The sequence below is a fragment of the Littorina saxatilis genome, linkage group LG15 (genome assembly GCF_037325665.1).
Source record: "Littorina saxatilis isolate snail1 linkage group LG15, US_GU_Lsax_2.0, whole genome shotgun sequence".
NCBI lineage: Eukaryota > Metazoa > Mollusca > Gastropoda > Littorinimorpha > Littorinidae > Littorina > Littorina saxatilis.
In genome coordinates, this window is record NC_090259.1 from 34,550,920 (window position 1) to 34,573,177 (window position 22,258).

General features: G+C 40.5%; 1 protein-coding gene across 2 annotated transcripts in view; it reads right to left on the bottom strand.

Moving 5' to 3' along the window:
- LOC138949179 (uncharacterized) overlaps positions 1-20,587 on the bottom strand; it is a 23,528-nt gene extending 2,941 nt beyond the window's left edge. Inside the window, exons 1-12 of one of the 2 annotated variants that reach the window (XM_070320952.1) lie at positions 20,431-20,587; positions 16,866-17,008; positions 15,757-15,868; positions 13,766-14,051; positions 12,900-13,136; positions 9,703-9,866; positions 9,225-9,384; positions 7,798-7,901; positions 7,061-7,310; positions 1,439-1,522; positions 848-951; positions 168-421 (exon numbers count right to left, since the gene is read on the bottom strand). In XM_070320952.1, the coding sequence (XP_070177053.1) occupies positions 168-421; positions 848-951; positions 1,439-1,522; positions 7,061-7,310; positions 7,798-7,901; positions 9,225-9,384; positions 9,703-9,866; positions 12,900-13,136; positions 13,766-14,051; positions 15,757-15,868; positions 16,866-17,008 (1,898 nt within the window). In that variant the 5' untranslated portion in view covers positions 20,431-20,587. The remainder of the gene's footprint in view (positions 1-167; positions 422-847; positions 952-1,438; positions 1,523-7,060; positions 7,311-7,797; positions 7,902-9,224; positions 9,385-9,702; positions 9,867-12,899; positions 13,137-13,765; positions 14,052-15,756; positions 15,869-16,865; positions 17,009-20,430) is intronic. The other variant, XM_070320953.1, reaches the window with a different exon arrangement.
- Between the last annotated feature and the right edge of the window lie 1,671 nt (positions 20,588-22,258).

The window sequence follows — 22,258 nt, forward strand, 5'->3', positions numbered from 1 at the left end:
ATTTGGGTTCATCCGGGTGGTGTTTAGAATATGTTCAGTTGACTTTTAGAAACATTCCAACTCATTAAAAGGATTTGGTGTTTTGCTTTGTTTTGTATGAGCGGTATTTGTAATAACTATGTCTCTCATGACTTTTAGAAACATGTGAAGCTATTTAAAAGACTCACTTGGCTTCGTCGGAGCTGTGTGTGTGATAGAACTCGTTTTTGGCCAAAGCCCTGACTGTGCACGGGTTGCCAACGTTACTGGACACAGGTGGCACTGGCGTATAACTGGTAGAGTTAGTAGAGTTACGGTCTTGTTCGTTGGCTTGTGGCGTACTAGCTCCACCAGGGGAGGTAAACCCACACTCACGCGTCCGGGTGTTAAAAGTGACTCCCCTTGGGCAAAGTGTGATGTAGTTGTTGCCCTTCATGTCACACTGAAATGGCAAGAATACGGCACTGAGTTTATGAAGTTTAAAAAAGTTTCAATTCAAAAATAAAAATATGACTCTGAGTGTATGAAGTGAAATGAAGGTTCCAAGGGTAAAAACATGGCACTGAGGTTTTTTCACTGGCAGAACATGGCACATGTAAAAACATGGTACTGAGTTTAGGAAGTTAAAAGTGGGTTTCAATTATAAAAACGTGTAATCAGGTTAAAATTAGGTTTTAATTCAGAGATAGAAACATGATATTCTGACAGACATTCCAACAGAAACACCAGCAGAGGCCAAAGTCTCCTCATTCATCTTCTACACGTCACGAGGGTTGCAAGCTGCATCATGCACTTCTGGAATGTCAACAATGGAAGTTACAGTGAACTCCACAGTCAAACAGGAATAAATACAAGCATTATATCCTACCTGCAAGAACTTGGTGGGGTCATAGGGGTAGGGGTGTCTCAACAGACCCTTCTCCAGATTGCTGGTCGTGCATGGGTTGTCAACAGGATAGTCGGAATCCACTTCTGCAAGACCGACATTTATAGCAATGTATTACTCTATGCAAATCATTGTATGGGAAAATACATAACATCTATAATCTGAAATAAAAAGCATCCCAAGAAAAGAAACATTGAACTGGTACCCAACACGCCGTTTTGTGAAATACAAGGAGAGAATTCCCCGTGAAAGTACAGAAGTGATCCAGAAAAGGTACCGATTAAGTCCTCAATAAATCATCTAAACTCAAATCTCTTGCACAACCTCTTGAACATCTTGAATACAAAAGGGTGTTATAAAGTTGCAATTGTTTTACCTTTAAATTGTCTTTGTCACCCAATCACCATTCTCAACTAGTTAATCAACAAATAGAAGAAAACAAAGCAAAGCACGCAAAAAGAGCAGTTAACAGAGAAACATCCATCGCACCCATGCATGCACTCCTCCAAACATTCAGCAAGAAGTGCATCTATTTAGGCCATCCATTCATCCATCAGTATCCTGAGAACTTACTTTTGTCACATAGCTTTGCCTTAACCACGTCACTGTTGGTGCAGGGTCGACGGACCCCGTTCTCTTTACAGATCACAGTGATTTCTGCGGAAAGTACATTTTATAAAAATTATCTTAACAATGATAAGATTTTAATGTTGTTATAAATAAGCACGGTTCAACGACACAGAAAGCAGTTTCAGGGCCCCTTAAATACAATCGTACACAAACATATTTGAGATAAAAATTCAACCTTTCACACATACCAAAATGTCAGGTATATATATATGTCACAGTGGAAATGAGAATCCAGTGAGATTCCGAATCGCACTAGTGGAGATTGGAATTCCAGTTTGCACTAGGGCAAACTAGAATTCTCATCTCCACTGGATATTTGTTAGTGAAGATTGGAATTCCAGTTTGCCCTAGTGCAAACGGGAATCCAGTTTCAGTGGAGATGGGAATTCCAGTTTTCACTAGGGGAAATAGGAATTGGGGAAAATAATGTGTTCAAAGGTTTATAATTGTTGTTAAAACCATTTCATCTTGAGTCACTCATGACTTTAAGGCTTACTCATTGCAGGTATTGAAATGCAGAAATAAAAATAAACATTATTGAATTGATATAATCGAACAACACAGAGTAATTGCGCACAATAAGGTTTTATTATCAATATCATTAAATCATATCACAAAGTTAAAAGTTTATATAAGATGAAGCATGAGAGAGAGAGAGAGAGAGAGAGAGAGAGAGAGAGAGAGAGAGAGAGAGAGAGAGAGAGAGAGAGAGAGAGAGAGAGAGAGAGAGAGAGAGTATTATTGTATTGTATTGTAAAACCATGTTGGGATTTTTGTCCGGGGCTAGAATGCAGACACGCTTCAATCTTGTACTTTTCTTGAGTGATACAAAATGCATCTTTTTTGTTTGTATCCAAAGATTCAAGATGCTACTCCAAAAGAATATACAATTTCTCCTTTTGCTCCATGATCCACTCTCTGAGTCAGTTTAGCAGAAAACAAACTGCGGCAAGTCAACATGTCTAACTGAGTGGAGAAGACTAGTGTTCACTCTTTCTTTAGGACTAAGAGTTCACAAAAGAAGTGAGAAGGCCAGACAGATAGACGACTGAGTGAACGTTCAGTAGTGGTGGTTTTACAATACAATACAATAGTACTGTCGGCTCTGATGGCCGAGGCCATCTCTCTCTCTCTCTCTCTCTCTCTCTCTCTCTCTCTCTCTCTCTCTCTCTCTCTCTCTCTCTCTCTCTCTCTCTCTCTCTCTCTCTCTCTCTCTCTCTCTTGCTTCATCTTATATAAACTTTTAACTTTGTGATATGATTTTATGATATTGATAAAAAAAAACTTATTGTGCGCAATTACTCTGTGTTGTTCGATTATATCAATTCAATAATATAATATTTTTATTTCTGCATTTCAAACCTGCAATGAGTAAACCGTAAAGTCATGAATGACTCAAGATGAAATGGTTTTAACAACAATTATAAACCTTTGAACACATTATTTCCCCCAATTCCTATTTCCCCTAGTGAAAACTGGAATTCCCATCTCCACTGAAACTGGATTCTCGTTTGCACTAGGGCAAACTGGAATTCCAATCTTCACTAACAAATATCCAGTGGAGATGAGAATTCTAGTTTGCCCTAGTGCAAACTGGAATTCCAATCTCCACTAGTGCGATTCGGAATCTCACTGGATTCTCATTTCCACTGTGACATATACATAGCACCGACCATGATGAAAATCAAACATAGATTATTACACATTAACAAAATATAGCACCATACAGATTTAAAATAGGCTTGAAGGAAACAAGAAAGAGGCCAACAATATTAAAGCAACAACAAAATACAAGCGAAGTATACCGAACATTTATGTACGTTGACACAGGTCAGTCAGTGAATAAACACGGCAATGGGGTTTTAAAAAATTGCATTTGTTCATTATCACTTTTATTTCTTCGTGTACATCTGCAATAGTACCCTTTCACTTGAGGACACCATTAACCTTTGCCGTGCTTCCTGGGTTCACCTGTACCCAGAGACACACTAAAATCATTGTAACTCTGGAACCATTAAAGGTATCGTTTTGAAATTTTAAGTATCTCTCACACACCTAATTTGCTCTCTGTCTGCAAATTTTTAGTGTGTACATGACAAAACATCAGAATTAATTGATTATGATAATTTACATAAACACTACCGATGGCGCGGGTTCACACATACCCATACTTTTAAAGAGTAGTAGTGATTGTAACTATCCCTCTGCCGACGGCGCGGGTTCTGCTACACCCATAATTACCAAAGCGGCGGAACAGTGTCTGTCTGCCTGTTTGTCTCCAAGAGACTGTCTGTCTCTCTGTTTGTCTGTCCGTATCTCTCTGTCTGTATGTCTGTTGTCAGTTGCTCTGTCTGTCTGTCTGTCTGTCTATCCGTCTCTCTGACTGTCTGTCTGTCTCTGTCTCTCTCTCTCTCTGTCTGTCTCTCTCTCTCTGTCTGTCTCTCTCTCTGTCTCTCTCTCTGTCTCTCTCTCTTAGTCTCTCTCTCTCTGTCTCTCTCTCTTGGTCTCTCTCTCTGTCTCTATTTCTTAGTCTCTCTCTCTCTCTCTCTCTCTTTCTTAGTCTCTCTCTCTCTCTTTCTTAGTCTCTCTCTCTCTTAGTCTCTCTCTCTCTCTTTCTTAGTCTCTCGCTCTCTCTCTTTCTTAGTCTCTCTCTCTCTTTCTTAGTCTCTCTCTCTCTCTTTCTTAGTCTCTCTCTCTCTCTTTCTTAGTCTCTCTCTCTCTCTCTTAGTCTCTCTCTCTCTCTTTCTTAGTCTCTCTCTCTCTCTCTTAGTCTCTCTCTCTTTCTTAGTCTCTCTTTCTCTCTCTCTTTCTTAGTCTCTCTCTCTCTCTTTCTTAGTCTCTCTCTCTCTTTTTTAGTCTCTCTCTCTCTCTTTCTTAGTCTCTCTCTCTCTTTCTTAGTCTCTCTCTCTTTCTTAGTCTCTCTCTCTCTCTAGTTTCTTAGTCTCTCTCTCTCTTTCTTAGTCTCTCTCTATCTCTTTCTTAGTCTCTCTCTCTCCCTCTCTCTTTCTTAGTCTCTCTCTCTCTCTTTCTTAGTCTCTCTCTCTTTCTTAGTCTCTCTCTCTCTCTTTCTTAGTCTCTCTCTCTTTCTTAGTCTCTCTCTCTCTCTTTCTTAGTCTCTCTCTCTCTTTCTTAGTCTCTCTCTCTCTCTCTTTCTTAGTCTCTCTCTTTCTTAGTCTCTCTCTCTCTCTCTCTTAGTCTCTCTCTCTTTCTTAGTCTCTCTCTCTCTCTTTTAGTCTCTCTCTCTTTCTTAGTCTCTCTTTCTCTCCCTTAGTCTCTCTCTCTCTCTTTCTTAGTCTCTCTCTCTCTCTTTTTTAGTCTCTCTCTCTCTCTCTTTCTTAGTCTCTCTCTCTCTCTTTCTTAGTCTCTCTCTCTCTCTCTCTTAGTCTCTCTTAGTCTCTCTCTCTCTTTCTTAGTCTCTCTCTCTCTCTCTTTTAGTCTCTCTCTCTTTCTTAGTCTCTCTTTCTCTCTCTTAGTCTCTCTCTCTCTTTCTTAGTCTCTCTCTCTCTCTCTTTTAGTCTCTCTCTCTCTCTCTTTCTTAGTCTCTCTCTTTCTTAGTCTCTCTCTCTCTCTTTCTTAGTCTCTCTCTCTCTTTCTTAGTCTCTCTCTCTCTTTCTTTCTCTCTCTCTCTCTCTCTTTCTTAGTCTCTCTCTCTTTCTTAGTCTCCCTCTCTCTCTTTCTTAGTCTCCCTCTCTCTCTTTCTTAGTCTCTTTCTCTCTCTTTCTTAGTCTCTCTCTCTCTCTTTCTTAGTCTCTCTCTCTCTTTCTTAGTCTCTATCTCTCTCTTTATTTATCTCTTTCTCTATCTTTATTAGTCTCTCTCTCTCTCTTTCTCTCTTTCTTAGTCTCTCTCTCTCTTTCTTAGTCTCTCTCTCTTTCTTAGTCTCTCTCTCTCTTTCTTAGTCTCTCTCTCTCTCTCTTTCTTAGTCTCTCTCTATCTTTCTTAGTCTCTCTCTCTTTCTCTCTTTCTTAGTCCCTCTCTCTCTTTCTTAGTCTCTCTCTCAGTCTCTCTCTTTCTTAGTCTCTCACTCTCTTTCTTAGACTCTCTCTCTCTCTTTCTTAGTCTCTCTCTCTCTCTTTTTTAGTCTCTCTCTCTCTTTCTTAGTCTCTCTCTCTCTCTTTCTTAGTCTCTCTCTCTCTCTTTTCTTAGTCTCTCTCTCTCTCTCTCTCTCTCTTTCTTAGTCTCTCTCTCTCTCTTTCTTAGTCTCTCTCTCTCTCTCACTCTTTCTTAGTCTCTCAGTCTCTCTCAGTCTCTCCCTCCCCCTCTCCCTCCCCCTCTCCCTCCCCTGCAAGAGGTCGGTGAAGGGAGAAACTCGATGCAACCACTGAAGTAGCGCTGTGGGTTTCCCTGAACCCACCCCGTCGTTAGAGAAATAAACGATAAAAACCCTCTTTCAAATGTATGGGTTCAGACAAACCCGCATCGTCGTTAGAGGAATAAACGGTAAAAACCCTCTTTCAAATGTATGGGTTCAGACAAACCCGCATCGTCGGGAGTGTGTAGTCAAAAGCGGCATCCGGCAAAGGTTAAAGGTCCTTGTCTACATTGTTATACCCAAATCGCCATTTGACCATTAAAATGCAGAGTCTATTATCTACAAATATCAACAATACACCCCCTTTCGATCAGGAAAGACGAAGCCAGTGCAGCCGTTTGAAAATTCATTGTAGTATTCCAGCGTAGTACTCATAGTAGGATATCCTTATTTGGAAAATGCCAAGCGCAAAACTCCTCTCAAACCCCGTGCATTTCGTGCGTTTAAAAAAAAAAGCGTGGACAGCGCTCCAGTGTCAAACTGTTGCTGCACTTGTTTGGGCGTGGCTATAAGCATAGTGACATGAATTTAATTGGTCAGTATTTTTAGGCAAAGCACATGTTCTCAGCAAACAGAAAACAAAATATTGGAAGCGTGAGTCACGCTACCCAAAAATAAAATCTTTTTTTACATATTTTTTTTTCTATAACTTTTTTCCCCATGGTTCATTCATCATCTGACATAACTTTTTAGCGAAATCTAACCATAAGATTATTGAAAAAAAGCAAAAATGTAGACGACCACCTTTAAGACCAAGCAAGAGTTTTAGATTACATTGCAGGTGGCCTTTCAGAATAAGAACTGTACAATTATTAACTAAGAAAGGGACAACAAGTAGCCATTATTGTCATCAATAGGGCCGGACATGACCTTGACCTACTTCTAACTCTACTGCTGCTGCTACGTCTACTAATTCTGCGACTGCTGCTGCTTCTATCACTACTATCACTATTATCACTACTGCTACTTCAGCTACTACCACTACTACTACTACTACCACTTCTACTACTACTACTACTACTACTTCTACTACTACTACTACAACTACTACTACTACCAAGAAGATAGCCAACATGCTTTTTTTCGAAGACCACTCCCAATTACTACTACTAGGCCTACTACTACTACCAGCAATACTTAAACTTCTACTACAACAAATACTACTGCAACTGTCGCTGCTTTATTTTTCACATGGGTCCTTCTCTAATGCAAGTTCTCAAAACTATCAAATCAACAACTCTATTACAACATACTTTTCTTTGGGACCACTCCCAAGGTCCAGGTGTAGTTGCTACAGTTCCTCAGAGCGGCAGCGGAGGCAGGCAGGCGTGTTCCGACCACTGAGATGAACAGCGTAGTTCCGCTTGGCAGAGTTTCAGTCACGGTCAGTGTGGCCGGGGCGTCAGGCGTTGCGCGGTAACGGTCATCATGGACAGCCGGACCAGGCTTGGGGTCAGCGGTGGACACGTAGATATCCAGGATTCCGCAGGACGTCGAAGCTTCCTGTGAGAGGAAACCGGAAAGGTGGTGTCAATTCTTGCTGCCCCACGGACATATGTAAAGAGTTGTTGTTCATGCTTATGGAGATGGCTTTGTAATACCGTCCAAGGTTTAGACATCCAGTGGTGCCTGTGTGTCTAAGGGTCTTTATAAAAAGGTGTTGTTCATGTCTATGTAGACGTTGTAGTATTGTCAAAAGGATGATTATGCAGTGGAAACTGCGCTGCAATTTCTGTGCATTGCTTAGACTTCTTGTCAGATTCAATAAAAACAGGACCAAAAATTAAAATCAAGAGGCAAAGCGTTCAAGGTTCTCTCTCTCTCTCTCTCTCTCTCTCTCTCTCTCTCTCTCTCTCTCTCTCTCTCTCTCTCTCTCTCTTCTCTCTCTCTTCTCTCTCTCTCTCTCTCTCTCTCTCTTTCCCTTTGACTGTCTCCGTCTCTCTCTCTCTCATTCTCTCTCTCTTTCTCTCTGAATGAACCTGGTACCTACAATGGTTTCTTTGTTGCCTGGGACTTTGGCCTCTGCTGGTGTTGTTGTTGTTGTGTTAGTCAGAGTCCCGTTGACAACTTTGGTTTTTGTTACCTTTATGTTCGCTAGAAAAGAAAAGCATGCATATCCGCATTAAATGTGAAAAGGTAGGTCACCGAGAAAGAGAATCAGAAGGAGAGGAGAGAGATCAGGAGTGAAAGAGGATGACGATGAGTGAAGGACAAAAAGGAGGAAGAATAAGAGGAATCGCAGAGTCGGGGGTGGAGAAGGATGCATGTAAGGATGTAGAGACCAAGAAAGAGAAGAAGTACAAGAACAAGAACAACAAGTCGCGTAAGGCGAAAATACAACATTTAGTCAAGTAGCTGTCGAACTCACAGAATGAAACTGAACGCAATGCCATTTTTCAGCAAGACCGTATACTCGTAGCATCGTCAGTCCACCGCTCATGGCAAAGGCAGTGAAATTGACAAGAAGAGCGGGGTAGTAGTTGCGCTAAGAAGGATAGCACGCTTTTCTGTACCTCTCTTTGTTTTAACTTTCTGAGCGTGTTTTTAATCCAAACATATCATATCTATATGTTTTTGGAATCAGGAACCGACAAGGAATAAGATGAAAGTGTTTTTAAATTGATTTCGACAATTTAATTTTGATAATAATTTTTATATATTTAATTTTCAGAGCTTGTTTTTAATCCAAATATAACATATTTATATGTTTTTGGAATCAGAAAATGATGGAGAATAAGATGAACGTAAATTTGGATCGTTTTATAAATTTTTATTTTTTTTTACAATTTTCAGATTTTTAATGACCAAAGTCATTAATTAATTTTTAAGCCACCAAGCTGAAATGCAATACCGAAGTCCGGGCTTCGTCGAAGATTACTTGACCAAAATTTCAATCAATTTGGTTGAAAAATGAGAGCGTGACAGTGCCGCCTCAACTTTCACGAAAAGCCGGATATGACGTCATAAAAGACATTTATCAAAAAAATGAAAAAACTGGGGATTTCATACCCAGGAACTCTCATGTCAAATTTCATAAAGATCGGTCCAGTAGTTTGGTCTGAATCGCTCTACACACACACACAGACAGACACACACACACACACACACACACACACACGCACGCACGCACATACACCACGACCCTCGTCTCGATTCCCCCTCTACGTTAAAACATTTAGTCAAAACTTGACTAAATGTAAAAAGAAGAGCAAGAACAAGAATGATGATGATGGAGAAGAACAAGAAGAAATAAGTCAATAAAGGAAAAAGAGATGCAATTTCAAAAGAACAACAAAACATCGACGAAGATCAAGACAGCAACACTCCAACTTGAAAACAATGAATGCTTCTAGAGAACTTTTGCTTTTACAAAAGATATTACATGTATAAACAACAACTCCCAAGGTAAATATTCACCTTCACAAGTGCTCTTCTGAATGCCATCCAGGATGGCTTGAATGTGGTCAAAGGAGATCAAGGTCAGCACGTGCGAACAAATGGGGTCACTGGCCGCTGCCTGCAGTTCGTTCAGTCTGTAGCCACCCACTCCGACAGCGAACACCGTGGTGCCCAGATCCTGTTTCACATGAACATGAATATTTTGGTTTGTGGGACAGTCTTTCTCATCACCGTAGTTTGATTTGGTACATACTTTGATGGGATAAATTGCGAGACTGAGGAGAAGAGGTAAAAAGATTGTGGCAAAGTGGTACAAACTTAGGGGCGATAGGGTACAAATTCAGTGGGACGAAATGCCTGAAATATTGGGGCGAAATGGACATGGGGTGAAGTGGGTGTAAACCATTTCCCATATGGACGATAACTTTCTTTCGTCAGCTGCAATTGCTGGCATGATGAATTACAAACTTTTTCTTTTAAATACTTGAAACTATACCTTCAGCGCCTGTGCAGACTGGTTTGTAGCACTGAAACTTGAGGATCTACCATCAGTGACAAGCACAACCACCTTCTTGGCATCACTTCTGGCACCAGCAGATGAGCTGTACAGTGTAGTCGCCGCCCGGTTCAGTCCAAGGTATGTGTATGTCCCACCACTCACTGTAATTACGAGGCATAACTTTCAATAGATATATACATAATTATATACTAGAGGAATACCCGGCTTCGCCGGGGTGAATCGCGAGACAGAGACAGCCAGCGTGGCGGTTCACCACAATCACCTTTGAAGGCGAAGTCCTGTCAAACGGGATTGAGAATTTTAGAGCTTATTTCTAAGCCCTATATTATCTGTTATGGCTTCTCAAATGCCAGAGCATACAGACAGACAAAAGTCGCCAGACCCCATCACAAACAGAACTCTACAATCCACAGGTGTTGCCTCCACACACACACACACACACACACACACACACATAGACACAGACACAGAAGCCGTATATATCTATCTATATCTATAAATATATAGAGATAGATGACAGTGGATTTTTCGCGTGGCTATAAATTGATTCGACCTTTTCACTTTTACAGTAAGGACAACTTACGGGTACATGCAAGGAAAGACCACAACTTCTAAGGCGAACAACTCTGCAGAGTCTGCTGTGAAGGGCGACGGTAGTCTCCCTGTCACACTCGACCCCCTTTGAATGAACTTAGGTCCCTCCCAGGTGGAATGGGAACAGCACGAAAATGATTCAGTGGCCTGAACATTTCATGTCGAGTCCCATAGCTGTCGACGACGCCAAATGTAACCGAGTGCCTAAACACCACAATCACCTTTGAAGGCGAAGTCCACTCAAACGGGATTGAGATTAACTGTTATGGCTTCTCACCAATGCCGCTAGACCACATCACAAACAGAACTCTACAATCCACAGGTGTTGCCCACACACACACACAAACACACACACACACACAGAAGCCGTATATTTATATGTATATCTATATCTATAAATATATAGAGATAGATGACAGTGTATTTTTTGCGTGGCTATAAATTGATTCGACCTTTTTACTTTGACAGTAAGAACAACTTACGGGTGCAATCGTGACATTCTAAAAATAGTAACGTAGTAACGGGAATATGGATTGACGCCACACGGAGGAAGGGAGATAATCGCGGCTGAAAACACTGGAGAAGATAAGGAAGAGTTACTGGTAGTGGATCCCGACAACAAAAAAACACACACACAAAAAATCGGTTCAGCGCGCACAGCGCTGCGCGCTGAGAGCACGTGTTGAAATATCTCATCGATGAGGTTGTGTCCGGGGTGTAGCTGAATACGGTGTCCAAATTTGAAAAAGATCCACCGAGAACTTTGGCCGTGCATCGCGAACAGACAGACAGACAGACAGACAGACAGACAGACAGACACTAGTCGTATATATCTTCTATATATATATACGACTAGTGTCTGTGTGTGTGTCTGTGTGTCTGTCTGTGCGCGATGCACGGCCAAAGTTCTCGATGGATCTGCTTCAAATGTGGTGGGCTTATTCAGAGAGACCCCGGACACAACCTCATCGATGAGATATTTCAACACGTGCTCTCAGCGCGCAGCGCTGAACCGATTTTGGTTCCACCTGAGCTACCCGGGCCCCCATACCGACACACCAAAGCCAAAGTTCTCGGTGGATCTTTTTCAAATTTGGACACCGTATTCAGCTACACCCCGGACACAATATCATCGATGAGATATTTCAACACGTGCTTTCAGCGCGCAGCGCTGAACCGATTTTGGTTTTTCTGTTCATTTCACCATTCCCAGTAACTCTTCCTTATCTTCTCCAGTGTTTTGCGTTTATCTCCCTTCCTTCGTGTGGCTTCAATCCATATTCCCGTTTCTACGTTACTATTTTTAGAATGTCACTGCGCTGTCCAGAACACTTCCCTTGCACCCGTAAGTTGTTCTTACTGTCAAAGTGAAAAGGTCGAATCAATTTATAGCCACGCGAAAAATACACTGTCACCTATCTCTATATATTTATAGATATACATATACATATATATATATACGGCTTCTCTGTGTGTGTGTGTGTGTGTGTGTTTGTGTGTGTGTGTGAGCAACACCTGTGGATTGTAGAGTTCTGTTTGTGATGGGGTCTAGCGGCTTTTGTCTGTCTGTATGTTCTGGCATTTGAGAAGGCACAACAGATAATATAGGGCTAAGAAATAAGCTCTAAAATTCTCAATCCCGTTTGACAGGACTTCGCCTTCAAAGGTGATTGTGGTGAACCGCCACGCTGTCTGTCTCTGTCTCGCGATTCACCCCGGCGAAGCCGGGTATTCCTCTAGTATATAGATATATATATATTTACATTGCCATTTACTGATCTTTTCTTAAGCGAAACATTGTAATAGTTAACCTTTTCATGCATTTATTCACGCATGACTATATATCTTTATAAGTGCATATCTATATATATATATATATATATATACGACTAGTGTCTGTGTGTCTGTCTGTCTGTCTGTCTGTGTGTCTGTGCGCGATGCGCGGCCAAGGTTCTCGATGGATCTGTTTCAAATTTGGTGATCATATTCAGGTACACCCTGGACACAACCTGGTCGATGAGATATTTCAACACGTGCTCTCAGCGCGCAGCGCTGTGCGCGCTGAACCGATTTTTGTTTTTGTTTGTCTGGATCCACTACCAGCAACTCTTCCTTATCTTCTCCAGTGTTTTCAGCCGCGATTATCTCCCTTCCTCCGTGTGGCGTCAATCCATATTCCCGTTACTTCGTTACTATTTTTAGAAGGTCACTGCACGTTACTATTTTTAGAAGGTCTCCAGTGTTTTGCGCGTTTATCTCCTTTCCTTCGTGCGCCGGCGAAGCCGGCGTACACCCGGCAAAGCCGGCTCTACTTCTTCCCGGCGAAGCCGGTACCCGGCGAAGCGGGTAATCATCTAGTTTATCATATCTTACTAGCTTAAAGATAAGTTCTCGTTTTTACTTAAATAACAGGCAATTGAGTTCCATTGCATTGCATTGCATTGTATTGTATTGTATTTTATAATGTTGTACTGTATATAATTGTATTGTATTATTGTATTGTATTGTATTGTATTGTATTGTATTGGATCGGATTGGAGTCGATTGGAGTCGATTTGATTACGTTCCATTGTATTAACCTTTATTAATGTTCAGCATTTTGCTACGGGCTTGCGCTTTAGTGCTGTAGTCGTTGAAGTTAAAATGGATCTGCACAGAACTGCTAAAGGAGATTCCGGCGACGAGGACACTCTCCGTAGAAATGGGCATGGCGTCGATAACGTCGGCAGCAAACTTCAACATCAGCTGAAAATCGGAGGAACTGACGCTGCCGGAACTGTCCAGTAAGAAGAGCAGGTCCATTTTGTTCTTGCATTCTGGAAATGAACGTGTTTGAAGTAATGATAGAAAAATTAATAATAATAAAAAATGAAAACCAAATGCTCAAACTTATTTAATTTATTCCCTCTCGAGCACCAGTAGATATTAGAGAGAGTTGGTTGACCGAAACTAACCATAGACAGGGTTCCTATTGGTTGGGCATGTTAAGGAGAAATTGGAAATATGTGATGGGTCACATGTTTTGAAGGAATGAATCAATCGATTAAATCTAAACACAAAGAATGGTAAAGGGCGAGGGAGAGTCAGGCATAATACAGGGTTCCAATATTCTTGGCAGTTTTGGAAAAGTTTGTAACAATCGAATGATCAAATTTGAAGTGTTCACTCTTTTATATATTCGTATACAGATCACTCTTGTGATTTTTTCACTTTAGTGTATTGTTGTTCAATTACTGAGAACTCATCATTATTAACATGTAACCTATGTATTCATAGATACATACACAGAAGCTCATCCATGACTGGAAAAGAACAATTGTCAATTTTATTTTACTTTTCATAAAAACATTTTGATATTTATGAAATTGTCGGGGGAAGTTTGAACATTTTGCAGCGATAAGCTAAGGGAGTCCTGACTTTCGCATTGTATTCGATTCAATCTTACCAACTGTAGTCGCCAGGTCGGCATTGTTGATGAAAGTCTCTCTCTGCTCGCCGTACATTTTCACCCACAGATCTGCCTGTTCAGTGATGCTGCCAGGCATAGTTTGGGACCTCAAGGTCAGGAGAGTGGACAGAGCCGCGGCCAAACCAGAATAAAGCGGTTTGCGCAGGTCAGACCACGTGACAGCCGGCCAGTCAATACCAAAGGAGGAAGAGATGTTATTGCAAGCTGATCGGATGTAGACGTTTGAGCAAGCTTTCGTTGCATCGAACATGGTTTCGTTTATCTGTGAAGTAAAGTCAAAGCTAGTTTTCAAACACTGAGGGACACATGCACGCAAACGATACATTGAACAGCACCCTAATTCCCCCGACAAAAACAACAACAGAAAACACTTGAAGAACAAGAACAAACTCAAAATCACCAACATTTCCACCAACAACAACAGTTACAGCAACAACAACAACAAGCAACAAGCAAGAAATATAATTATACACAAAACACAGCTTAAATACGCAATTAATAAACCAACCAACCAACAAACCAACCAGTCTATCAACCGACCACCAAACAAAAGACCAATCAACCGACCAGCCAAAGAACAAAAAAGCAATCTAATTTAATGTATATAAGAATGGATGTAAGTGTGTGTGTGTGGTCGCCATACCTCAGAGATGGAAAGAAAATATTGTGCATGCACACTGCAACGTATGTGCAACTTGGTTTTTAGTTTCATTGTTTCCTTTTTCAGAAAATAAACCTCCTCCTCATTGAATACAGCCTATATATGCCAGTAAAGCGCTTGCTGTTCCTCTGTAGCAAGCACATGCTGGCAGGGGCATTTGAGATTCTCCATTGCTCTCATCAATAATAAATGAACAAAAGAAAATCAGGAAGGTACAGGTTTTTGCATGAACGGGAGGTGACTCTTTGTTAGCTATTGAAGGGAGGTAACTCTTGCTGTGCACGCATACCTTACCATTTTCAAATGGTGTTAAGTGTTGAAGTTAAGCCTTTTACCTAATTTGCTCGAACTTTCTGAAGGAAGGGAGGTAACTCCTACCATAAAATCATGTTAGCAGGAATTGGTTCTTTGGCTAATTTCCACTGATCTAAAAATATTTTATTTCAGTGCTAATTCCTAAGGGAAGGGAGGTTACTCTTGCCACGCAAGCATATACCTTATCATTCTCAAAGGGTGTATTTTTTGCCGAATTAGCTCGAACTTTCTCAAGAAAGGGAGGTAACTCATACACTAAAAATCGTGTTAGCAGGAATAGGATTTATGGTGACACTCTGAGTAGGTAGCAAATGACTGTCTTCACATGCTTTTGAGGTCATTGAGTATTTAAAATGTCCTAAAGTTTTCAATTGACGAATTTACAAGGAAGTTAATTCATTTTCCCCAAAGTTTGTTTTGGAGTTTGTCTTTTATTCGTGGTTCTTTTCTATATAATTCAGCCAACTTTTGTGTAAAGGTACTTGGGCTTATTCCTAAGGGCTCTGCTAATACCCCGGGCGAAGCCGGGTCCTGACTGCTAGTATGCGTAAGAATGGATGTAATTGTGTGTGTGTGTGTGTGTGTGTGTGTGTGTGTGTGTGTGTGTGTGTGTGTGTGTGTGTGTGTCTTCATTCATTGTTTCCTTTTTTTAAATCATGAGACTCCCCTTTATTGAATACAATCCACATCGTGCAAGTCCGGTACAGCGCCTACTTTTCATATGTAGTCAGCACATTATGCCAGTGATATTAGAAATTCTCTAGAGCTCTTTTAATCAGAATGAATGGAAACAAAACTGGAAAGTACATGAATGTTCTCGAAGCCGAGGGAGGTAACTTTTTTTGTACTAGCCATGGAAGGGAGGTAACTCTTCACATGCAAGTATACCGTATCATTCTCCAACGATAAGAAGGAATGAAGGTCAACCCGGGCGAAGCTGGGTCCTGACTGTTACTGTTAAATATAAATGCACAACAAGCACAAAACAAACCTTCCAAATTCCGCCATTAAAATTGGGCCTGTAGGTGGCACTGTCAGCACCGTCACGTGACGCGACATGAGCAACACGGCGAAGGAACAGACGATCTTCCGAAAAGACGCATCTGTCATAAACAACAATGTCAAAGTAGCTAAATGTGTAAAATCAATTATATATGGTTCTTGTGGGGTTTTGTTTTGTTTTGTTTTTGGCTTGTAAAGAGATGAATTTCCTCCACAACTGTCTTTACCTCATTGTATTTTTACGAATTTTGTAGCGTGTCAAAGTGACACGTTCGCCTGCAATCACGACTCGCTTGACCCCTACCCTGTATAACACAGTTTATGAAAAGGTAGGCGCGAATGAGTTGCGTTTCTTTTGCCGGGTACTGTACACTTAACGAATCTGTCTTGTTGTGCTCCATTTGTACGTATGAGTATAAGTATGCAGTATTCTTCATTGCACAATGTTTAAACAAATCGTACAAACCTGAAAATAACAGTTCAGAAAGGGGAACGTATAATTAACATAGAGTTGCTTGTGCTTGGCTTTGGTTTAGCCCTTCTCAAATGAAACTTACTCTAAGCAGATTGAACGTATGCATGCAATGCACCTAACATAAAGTTGCACAAGGAACAGTTAAGGTTCCATTGTTGACCTGACACTTACAAAATAAACAGAGGGTGGTGATAGGGGGTGCCTGGGAGGGGTTGGAAGATACTGGGTACTTTCGGAAATGGATGGGTCAGGGGTAAGGAATTGCACCTCGAGTGAGAGAGAGAGAGAGAGAGAGAGAGAGAGAGAGAGAGAGAGACAGACAGACAGACAGACAGACAGACAGACAGTCAGACTGACTGACAGACAGACAGTGACAGAACGTGAGACTGACTGACAGACAGACAGTGACAGAACGTGAGAAAGAGGGAGGGAAGAAGAGAAACAGAGAGGTGAATATAAGAGAGAGAGAGGGGGAGAGAGAGAGAGGGGGAGAGAGAGAGAGGGAGAGAGAGAGAGAGCGCGCTCGCGCATAGACAGACATACAGACATACATACAGACAGACAAACAGACAGACAGATATACAGAAACAGAGATACACGAAGACAGACAGAGGTCCTCATACCTGGAACGGATTCTTTCAACTACAGCGTCGACCACAGAGCTACCGAAGGCCCCTGGTGTTTTGGTCGTGTCTTGACCTTGACCTTGACACAAGGTCAACACAGAGGCTACCACTAGGGCCACACATGCTGCAGAGAAGGCCATCTGAAATAAAACGTAACAAAACCATAGCAAGGCAGTTTTCAGTTAAAAAGCAAATGAGACAATGACAAAAGGTCAGGTGGCATGTCCACTGTCCCGAATGACACGTACACGATTGCTGACATTTTACCATTGCCAAAAGAACAAACAAATAAGAAATAGGTAGAAAATAAATGTGAAAACTGACTTCAATTGTTGATCAGTATTTTCTATACCACTAACGAATATTGTAATTCAATCAAGTTGGTTTTTTACTGAAACAGACCCTGTGATTGGTCAGAATGCCCCAACTCATTAAAAATTACCGGTCATTAATTACACATTAACATGCTTCCATTTGAAACTTCGAGGTTGTCATCGTGGATTGACGCCCGACCAAAGCTAATTGAAGCCCGACGGAGCGAAGCGACGGAGGGCTTCAATTAGACTTTGGGAGGGCGTCAATCCACGATGAAGACCGAGAAGTTTCAAATGGAAGCATGTTAATGTTATTGTAATTCAATCTGACGACGATCTATTTCCTGCTTTCATGCGATGGTAAACAGGCAGAATTGGTTCTGTTCTGTTCACACACTACTTTCAGTCCACCTACCTGCAAGGGTCAAGTCCCAAGAAATATATGTCTCTGTATTCCAATTTATCACTCTGCTCCTGTTTTGTTTTCTTTCACATACATTTTCCCTGCTTTTTTGACGGGTTTCTGGACAGCAAACTCTAAAACAAATTCTTTTCATCACAAAAGCGATCTTTGGAATTGACTGACGTAGTCCGGAAGAATTCATGCATCAACTTACGTCACGTATTCGACGTCATCACTTCGCATACCTTATGGTCTCGGTATTTCGTTGGCCTTCATATTTCCTACTTGTAAAATGACCCTCAAAGCTAACCGAGACTAGTTGAGGTTGTATCAATGCGCCTCGCCAGCAGGTGGTTAATGGCTTTTTTAGCGAGTGGTTATCGACAATTAATGACCGGTAATTTTTAATGAGTTGGGGCATTCTGACCAATCACAGGATCTGTTTCATTAAAACGCCAACTTGATTGAATTACAATTGTCGATAACAACTCGCTAAAAAAACCATTAACCACCTGCTGGCGAGGCGCATTGATACAACCTCAACTAGTCTCGGTTAGCTTTGAGGGTCATTTTACAAGTAGGAAATATGAAGGCCAACGAAATACCGAGACTATAAGGTATGCGAAGTGATGACGTCGAGTACGTAACGTAAGTTGATGCATGAATTCTTCCGGACTACGTCAGTCAATTCCAAAGATCGCTTTTGTGATGAAAATAATTTGTTTTAGAGTTTGCTGTCCAGAAACCCGTCAAAAAAGCAGGGAAAATGTATGTGTGTGAACAGAACAGAACCAATGTTTACCATCGCATGAAAGCAGGAAATAGATCGTCGTCAGATTGAATTACAATAACATTAACATGCTTCCATTTGAAACTTCTCGGTCTTCATCGTGGATTGACGCCCTCCCAAAGTCTAATTGAAGCCCTCCGTCGCTTCCCTCCGTCGGGCTTCAATTAGCTTTGGTCGGGCGTCAATCCACGATGACGACCTCGAAGTTTATGTTAATGTGTAAATCTTAGCTGCTTGACAAATGTATGTCGCACGGGACATGCTGACATAAAACTGGAGGCTTATTTTCCCTCTACAGAAAATGCATATCAAGTTACGCTTTTGTGCTCTTCCGTTCCAGTTAACAATCAATTGTTAACGCATGTTATTAGAAAAAATAGAACGAAAACAGATTGAATAGATTGACTAATGTACTGGTGATGTCATTTGGGACACACTGACATGAAAACGTCACCTTTTGTCATTGTCTCAAATGCGGAATCTAGATACGATGCCTTCAAGTAGATTCTATATAGTTTGTCAGTTCGTTAATTTATCAGAAAGTTAGTTAGTAAGTTCATTACTGAGCTATTTGCAAATTAAGTATGCTGTTCTTACGAAGTTAACTGGTGAGTTAGTTATTTGGTTTATGAAATTAGTTCGTTAATTCGTTAGTTCGTTCGTTCGTTAGTTAGTTACTTAGTTAGTAAGTGCTTAGTTATTTAGGGACGTATTTAGATAGTAATTTCGTATAAATGGGTAAAACGTCTCTGTTATTGTGTTGTGGGATATGCATTTAAACAGAAATGAAACGTATTTCAAAATTCTATCTTTATTGTGCTTGGAGATAAATGTCTCCTAAAAACTCTTATCCACAAATAATGCAGACAACAGTCTTTTGGGGGGACAAACATTTTTATCTTTAACAAGGATCTTGAAGCAAAATTGAAAACCCTTTCAAAGAAACTAATTCTAAGCTTAAGAGAACTGGTGAGTCGTAATCACTTTACAAATTATTATTTTAAGTTCTTGAAGGCACGTTGTGAACAAACGCAGCGATGAAAGAGTTATCACATTTATGTTCACGTTTCTCACACATACCTACACTGTATCATTACGTTTCGTCATCAGAACTTTGAATGTTGATAAAACATTTTCAAATGCATATATCTATTTATAGTCCATTTACGTAAGGGTATGCAAATAATAATTTGATGAACCCGTCATGTAAAAAATACCAATAACTTGCAACAGACAAGATCACCATGTGATAAATTTAGATTGCGCAGTGGGTTAAGGTAAGTTTGCACTTTATTTGCAGTACCTATTTTTACCCCGTATATACTGCTTTAATAGGTTGTTTTCCCCCTGTATTTATGTTATTGCTTTAATTGATAGACTTCTTCTATTTCCACCTATCACGATCAAAATCATATTCAGAGACAGTAGGGAGATTTAATCCTCGGTGAATAGTGTTTCGTAGTCTTGACACGCTAAGCAGTACAATGTTTACCTTGTTTTGCTAAACATACATTTTACGTTGAAAATCACCGGTTTCTGTGTCAAGTCTAAAGCCATATTTCAAGACTGAAAAGCAAAATAATTGAGACTACTTTACTTACAGGGTTAACTAAACCAGAAACAAGACAACAACAACAACAACAACAACAACAACAACAACAACAACAACAACAACAACAACAACAACAACAACATAAAAATACATGATAAAACAAGCCACCAAACAGAAAAAGGTGAGGGAATGGAAGTTAACACAAGCTTTTAAAAGAATAGACGTATATAAGTATGTTCTTTAAAACCAACAGGTACCCCAGGAAGCCGAAACAGTTGGGAGCGTGATCGAGAAACTAAATAAAGTCACGCAATTAAACACATACTCTCTGAAATATGCATAGTAAAAAACATAAATAGAAATAAGAGCAAAATGTTTCAATGTACATTATTAAAAAGATAAATAAATAAATAAAAATAACAAATTCAATTATTAATCTTGAGTTCTAGGTCCACTTAATAATATTTAGATATATAATGAATAGGAACAAAAATCAATTATACTTATAACTTCGTTCGCACAGCAATTTGTAAGCAGGGCGCAGGCTAGTTGAGGTCTCGCAGAAGACCTTTGTCCTCAAATAAGCTGGCAGATTGTTGAACGTTGAAGTCTTCAATTGTTATGCACGCTCCCAATGCGACCGCTAGCGTCCTCGATATTGAAGCAAGGTCTTTTATACATACGCTTGCACATCAGAGCCGGATTTGCATTAACGCATGTGTTTACACAAGCTGATTAGTGATTGGTTAGAGGTCACGTGACAATTGCTTGGCATGACTTCCTGGTTGCACTGCATGTGCACGTTTCTTCAACCTTCAGCTCATTTCAAGGTCTTTGGAAAAACCAGCTGAGTAAATAAGACCGCTTCGCGAAGACTTGTATTTTAATATTGATGATTTTGTTCTTGTCACTGGTGTTTTTTACATTTAGTCAAGTTTTGACTAAATGTTTTAACATAGAGGGGGAATCGAGACGAGGGTCGTGGTGTATGTGTGTGTGTGTGTGTGTGTGTGTGTGTGTGTGTGTGTGTGTGTGTGTGTGTGTGTGTGTGTGTGTGTGTACCCCCGTTTCCACAGGTTTGGTTGCCTAAATCACCATAAGGCAACCATCCACACGTGGATGGCAACCTAAACTCTGGATGGCAACCTAATTGTGTGGATGGTCGCTTCATTTAACACCGTTAAATTGACTTTTTTGACGGAAAGAATGTCATAACAATGTTCAAAATGACATTCTTTCCGTCCTCTATAGGCGACGAAATAGGTCAAATTTTGTGTATTTTTTAGTGCAAAATTCTTCGATGCCGGAGCGAGTACTGCACCCAGTGCTGTTGTAGTGCAAGTGCACTAGAAAGGCACTACACCCAGTGCCGCCTCTTAGGTAACCATCCACACTTTAGGTACGTGTGTGTCTGTGTCTGTGCGTGTGTGTGTGTAGAGCAATTCAGACCAAACTACTGGACCGATCTTTATGAAATTTTACATGAGAGTTCCTGGGAATGATATCCCCGGACTTCTTTTTCTTTTTTCGATAAATACCTTTGATGACGTCATATCCGGCTTTTTGTAAAAGTTGAGGCGGCACTGTCACACCCTCATTTTTCAATCAAATTGATTGAAATTTTGGCCAAGCAATCTTCGACAAAGGCCGGACTTCAGTATTGCATTTCAGCCTGGTGGATTAAAAATTAATTAATGACTTTGGTCATTACAAATCTGAAAATTGTAAAAAAAAAAATATTTTTATAAAACGATCCAAATTTACGTTCATCTTATTTTTCATAATTTTCTGATTCCAAAAACATATAAATATGTTATATTTGGATTAAAAACAAGCTCTGAAAATTAAAAATATAAAAATTATGATCAAAATTAAATTTTCGAAATCAATTTAAAAACACTTTCATCTTATTCCTTGTCGGTTCCTGATTCCAAAAACATATAGATATGATATGTTTGGATTAAAAACACGCTCAGAAAGTTAAAACGAAGAGAGGTACAGAAAAGCGAGCTATCCTTCTCAGCGCAACTACTACCCCGCTCTTCTTGTCAATTTCACTGCCTTTGCCACGAGCGGTGGACTTACGATGCTACGAGTATACGGTCTTGCAGAAAAATTGCAGTGCGTTCAGTTTCATTCTGTGAGTTCGACAGCTTGACTAAATGTTGTATTTTCGCCTTACGCGACTTGTTCTTTATTTTTCTGAACGCTCCATTCAAGCCCTGTCCAGACTTGGCCGCCGTTTTACGCTCTATGCGCCGCAGGCCGTTTTGTGCGTCGCGCGGGATTTGCCGAGTGGCCACACATCGACGATTCTTTTCACAACGCGGT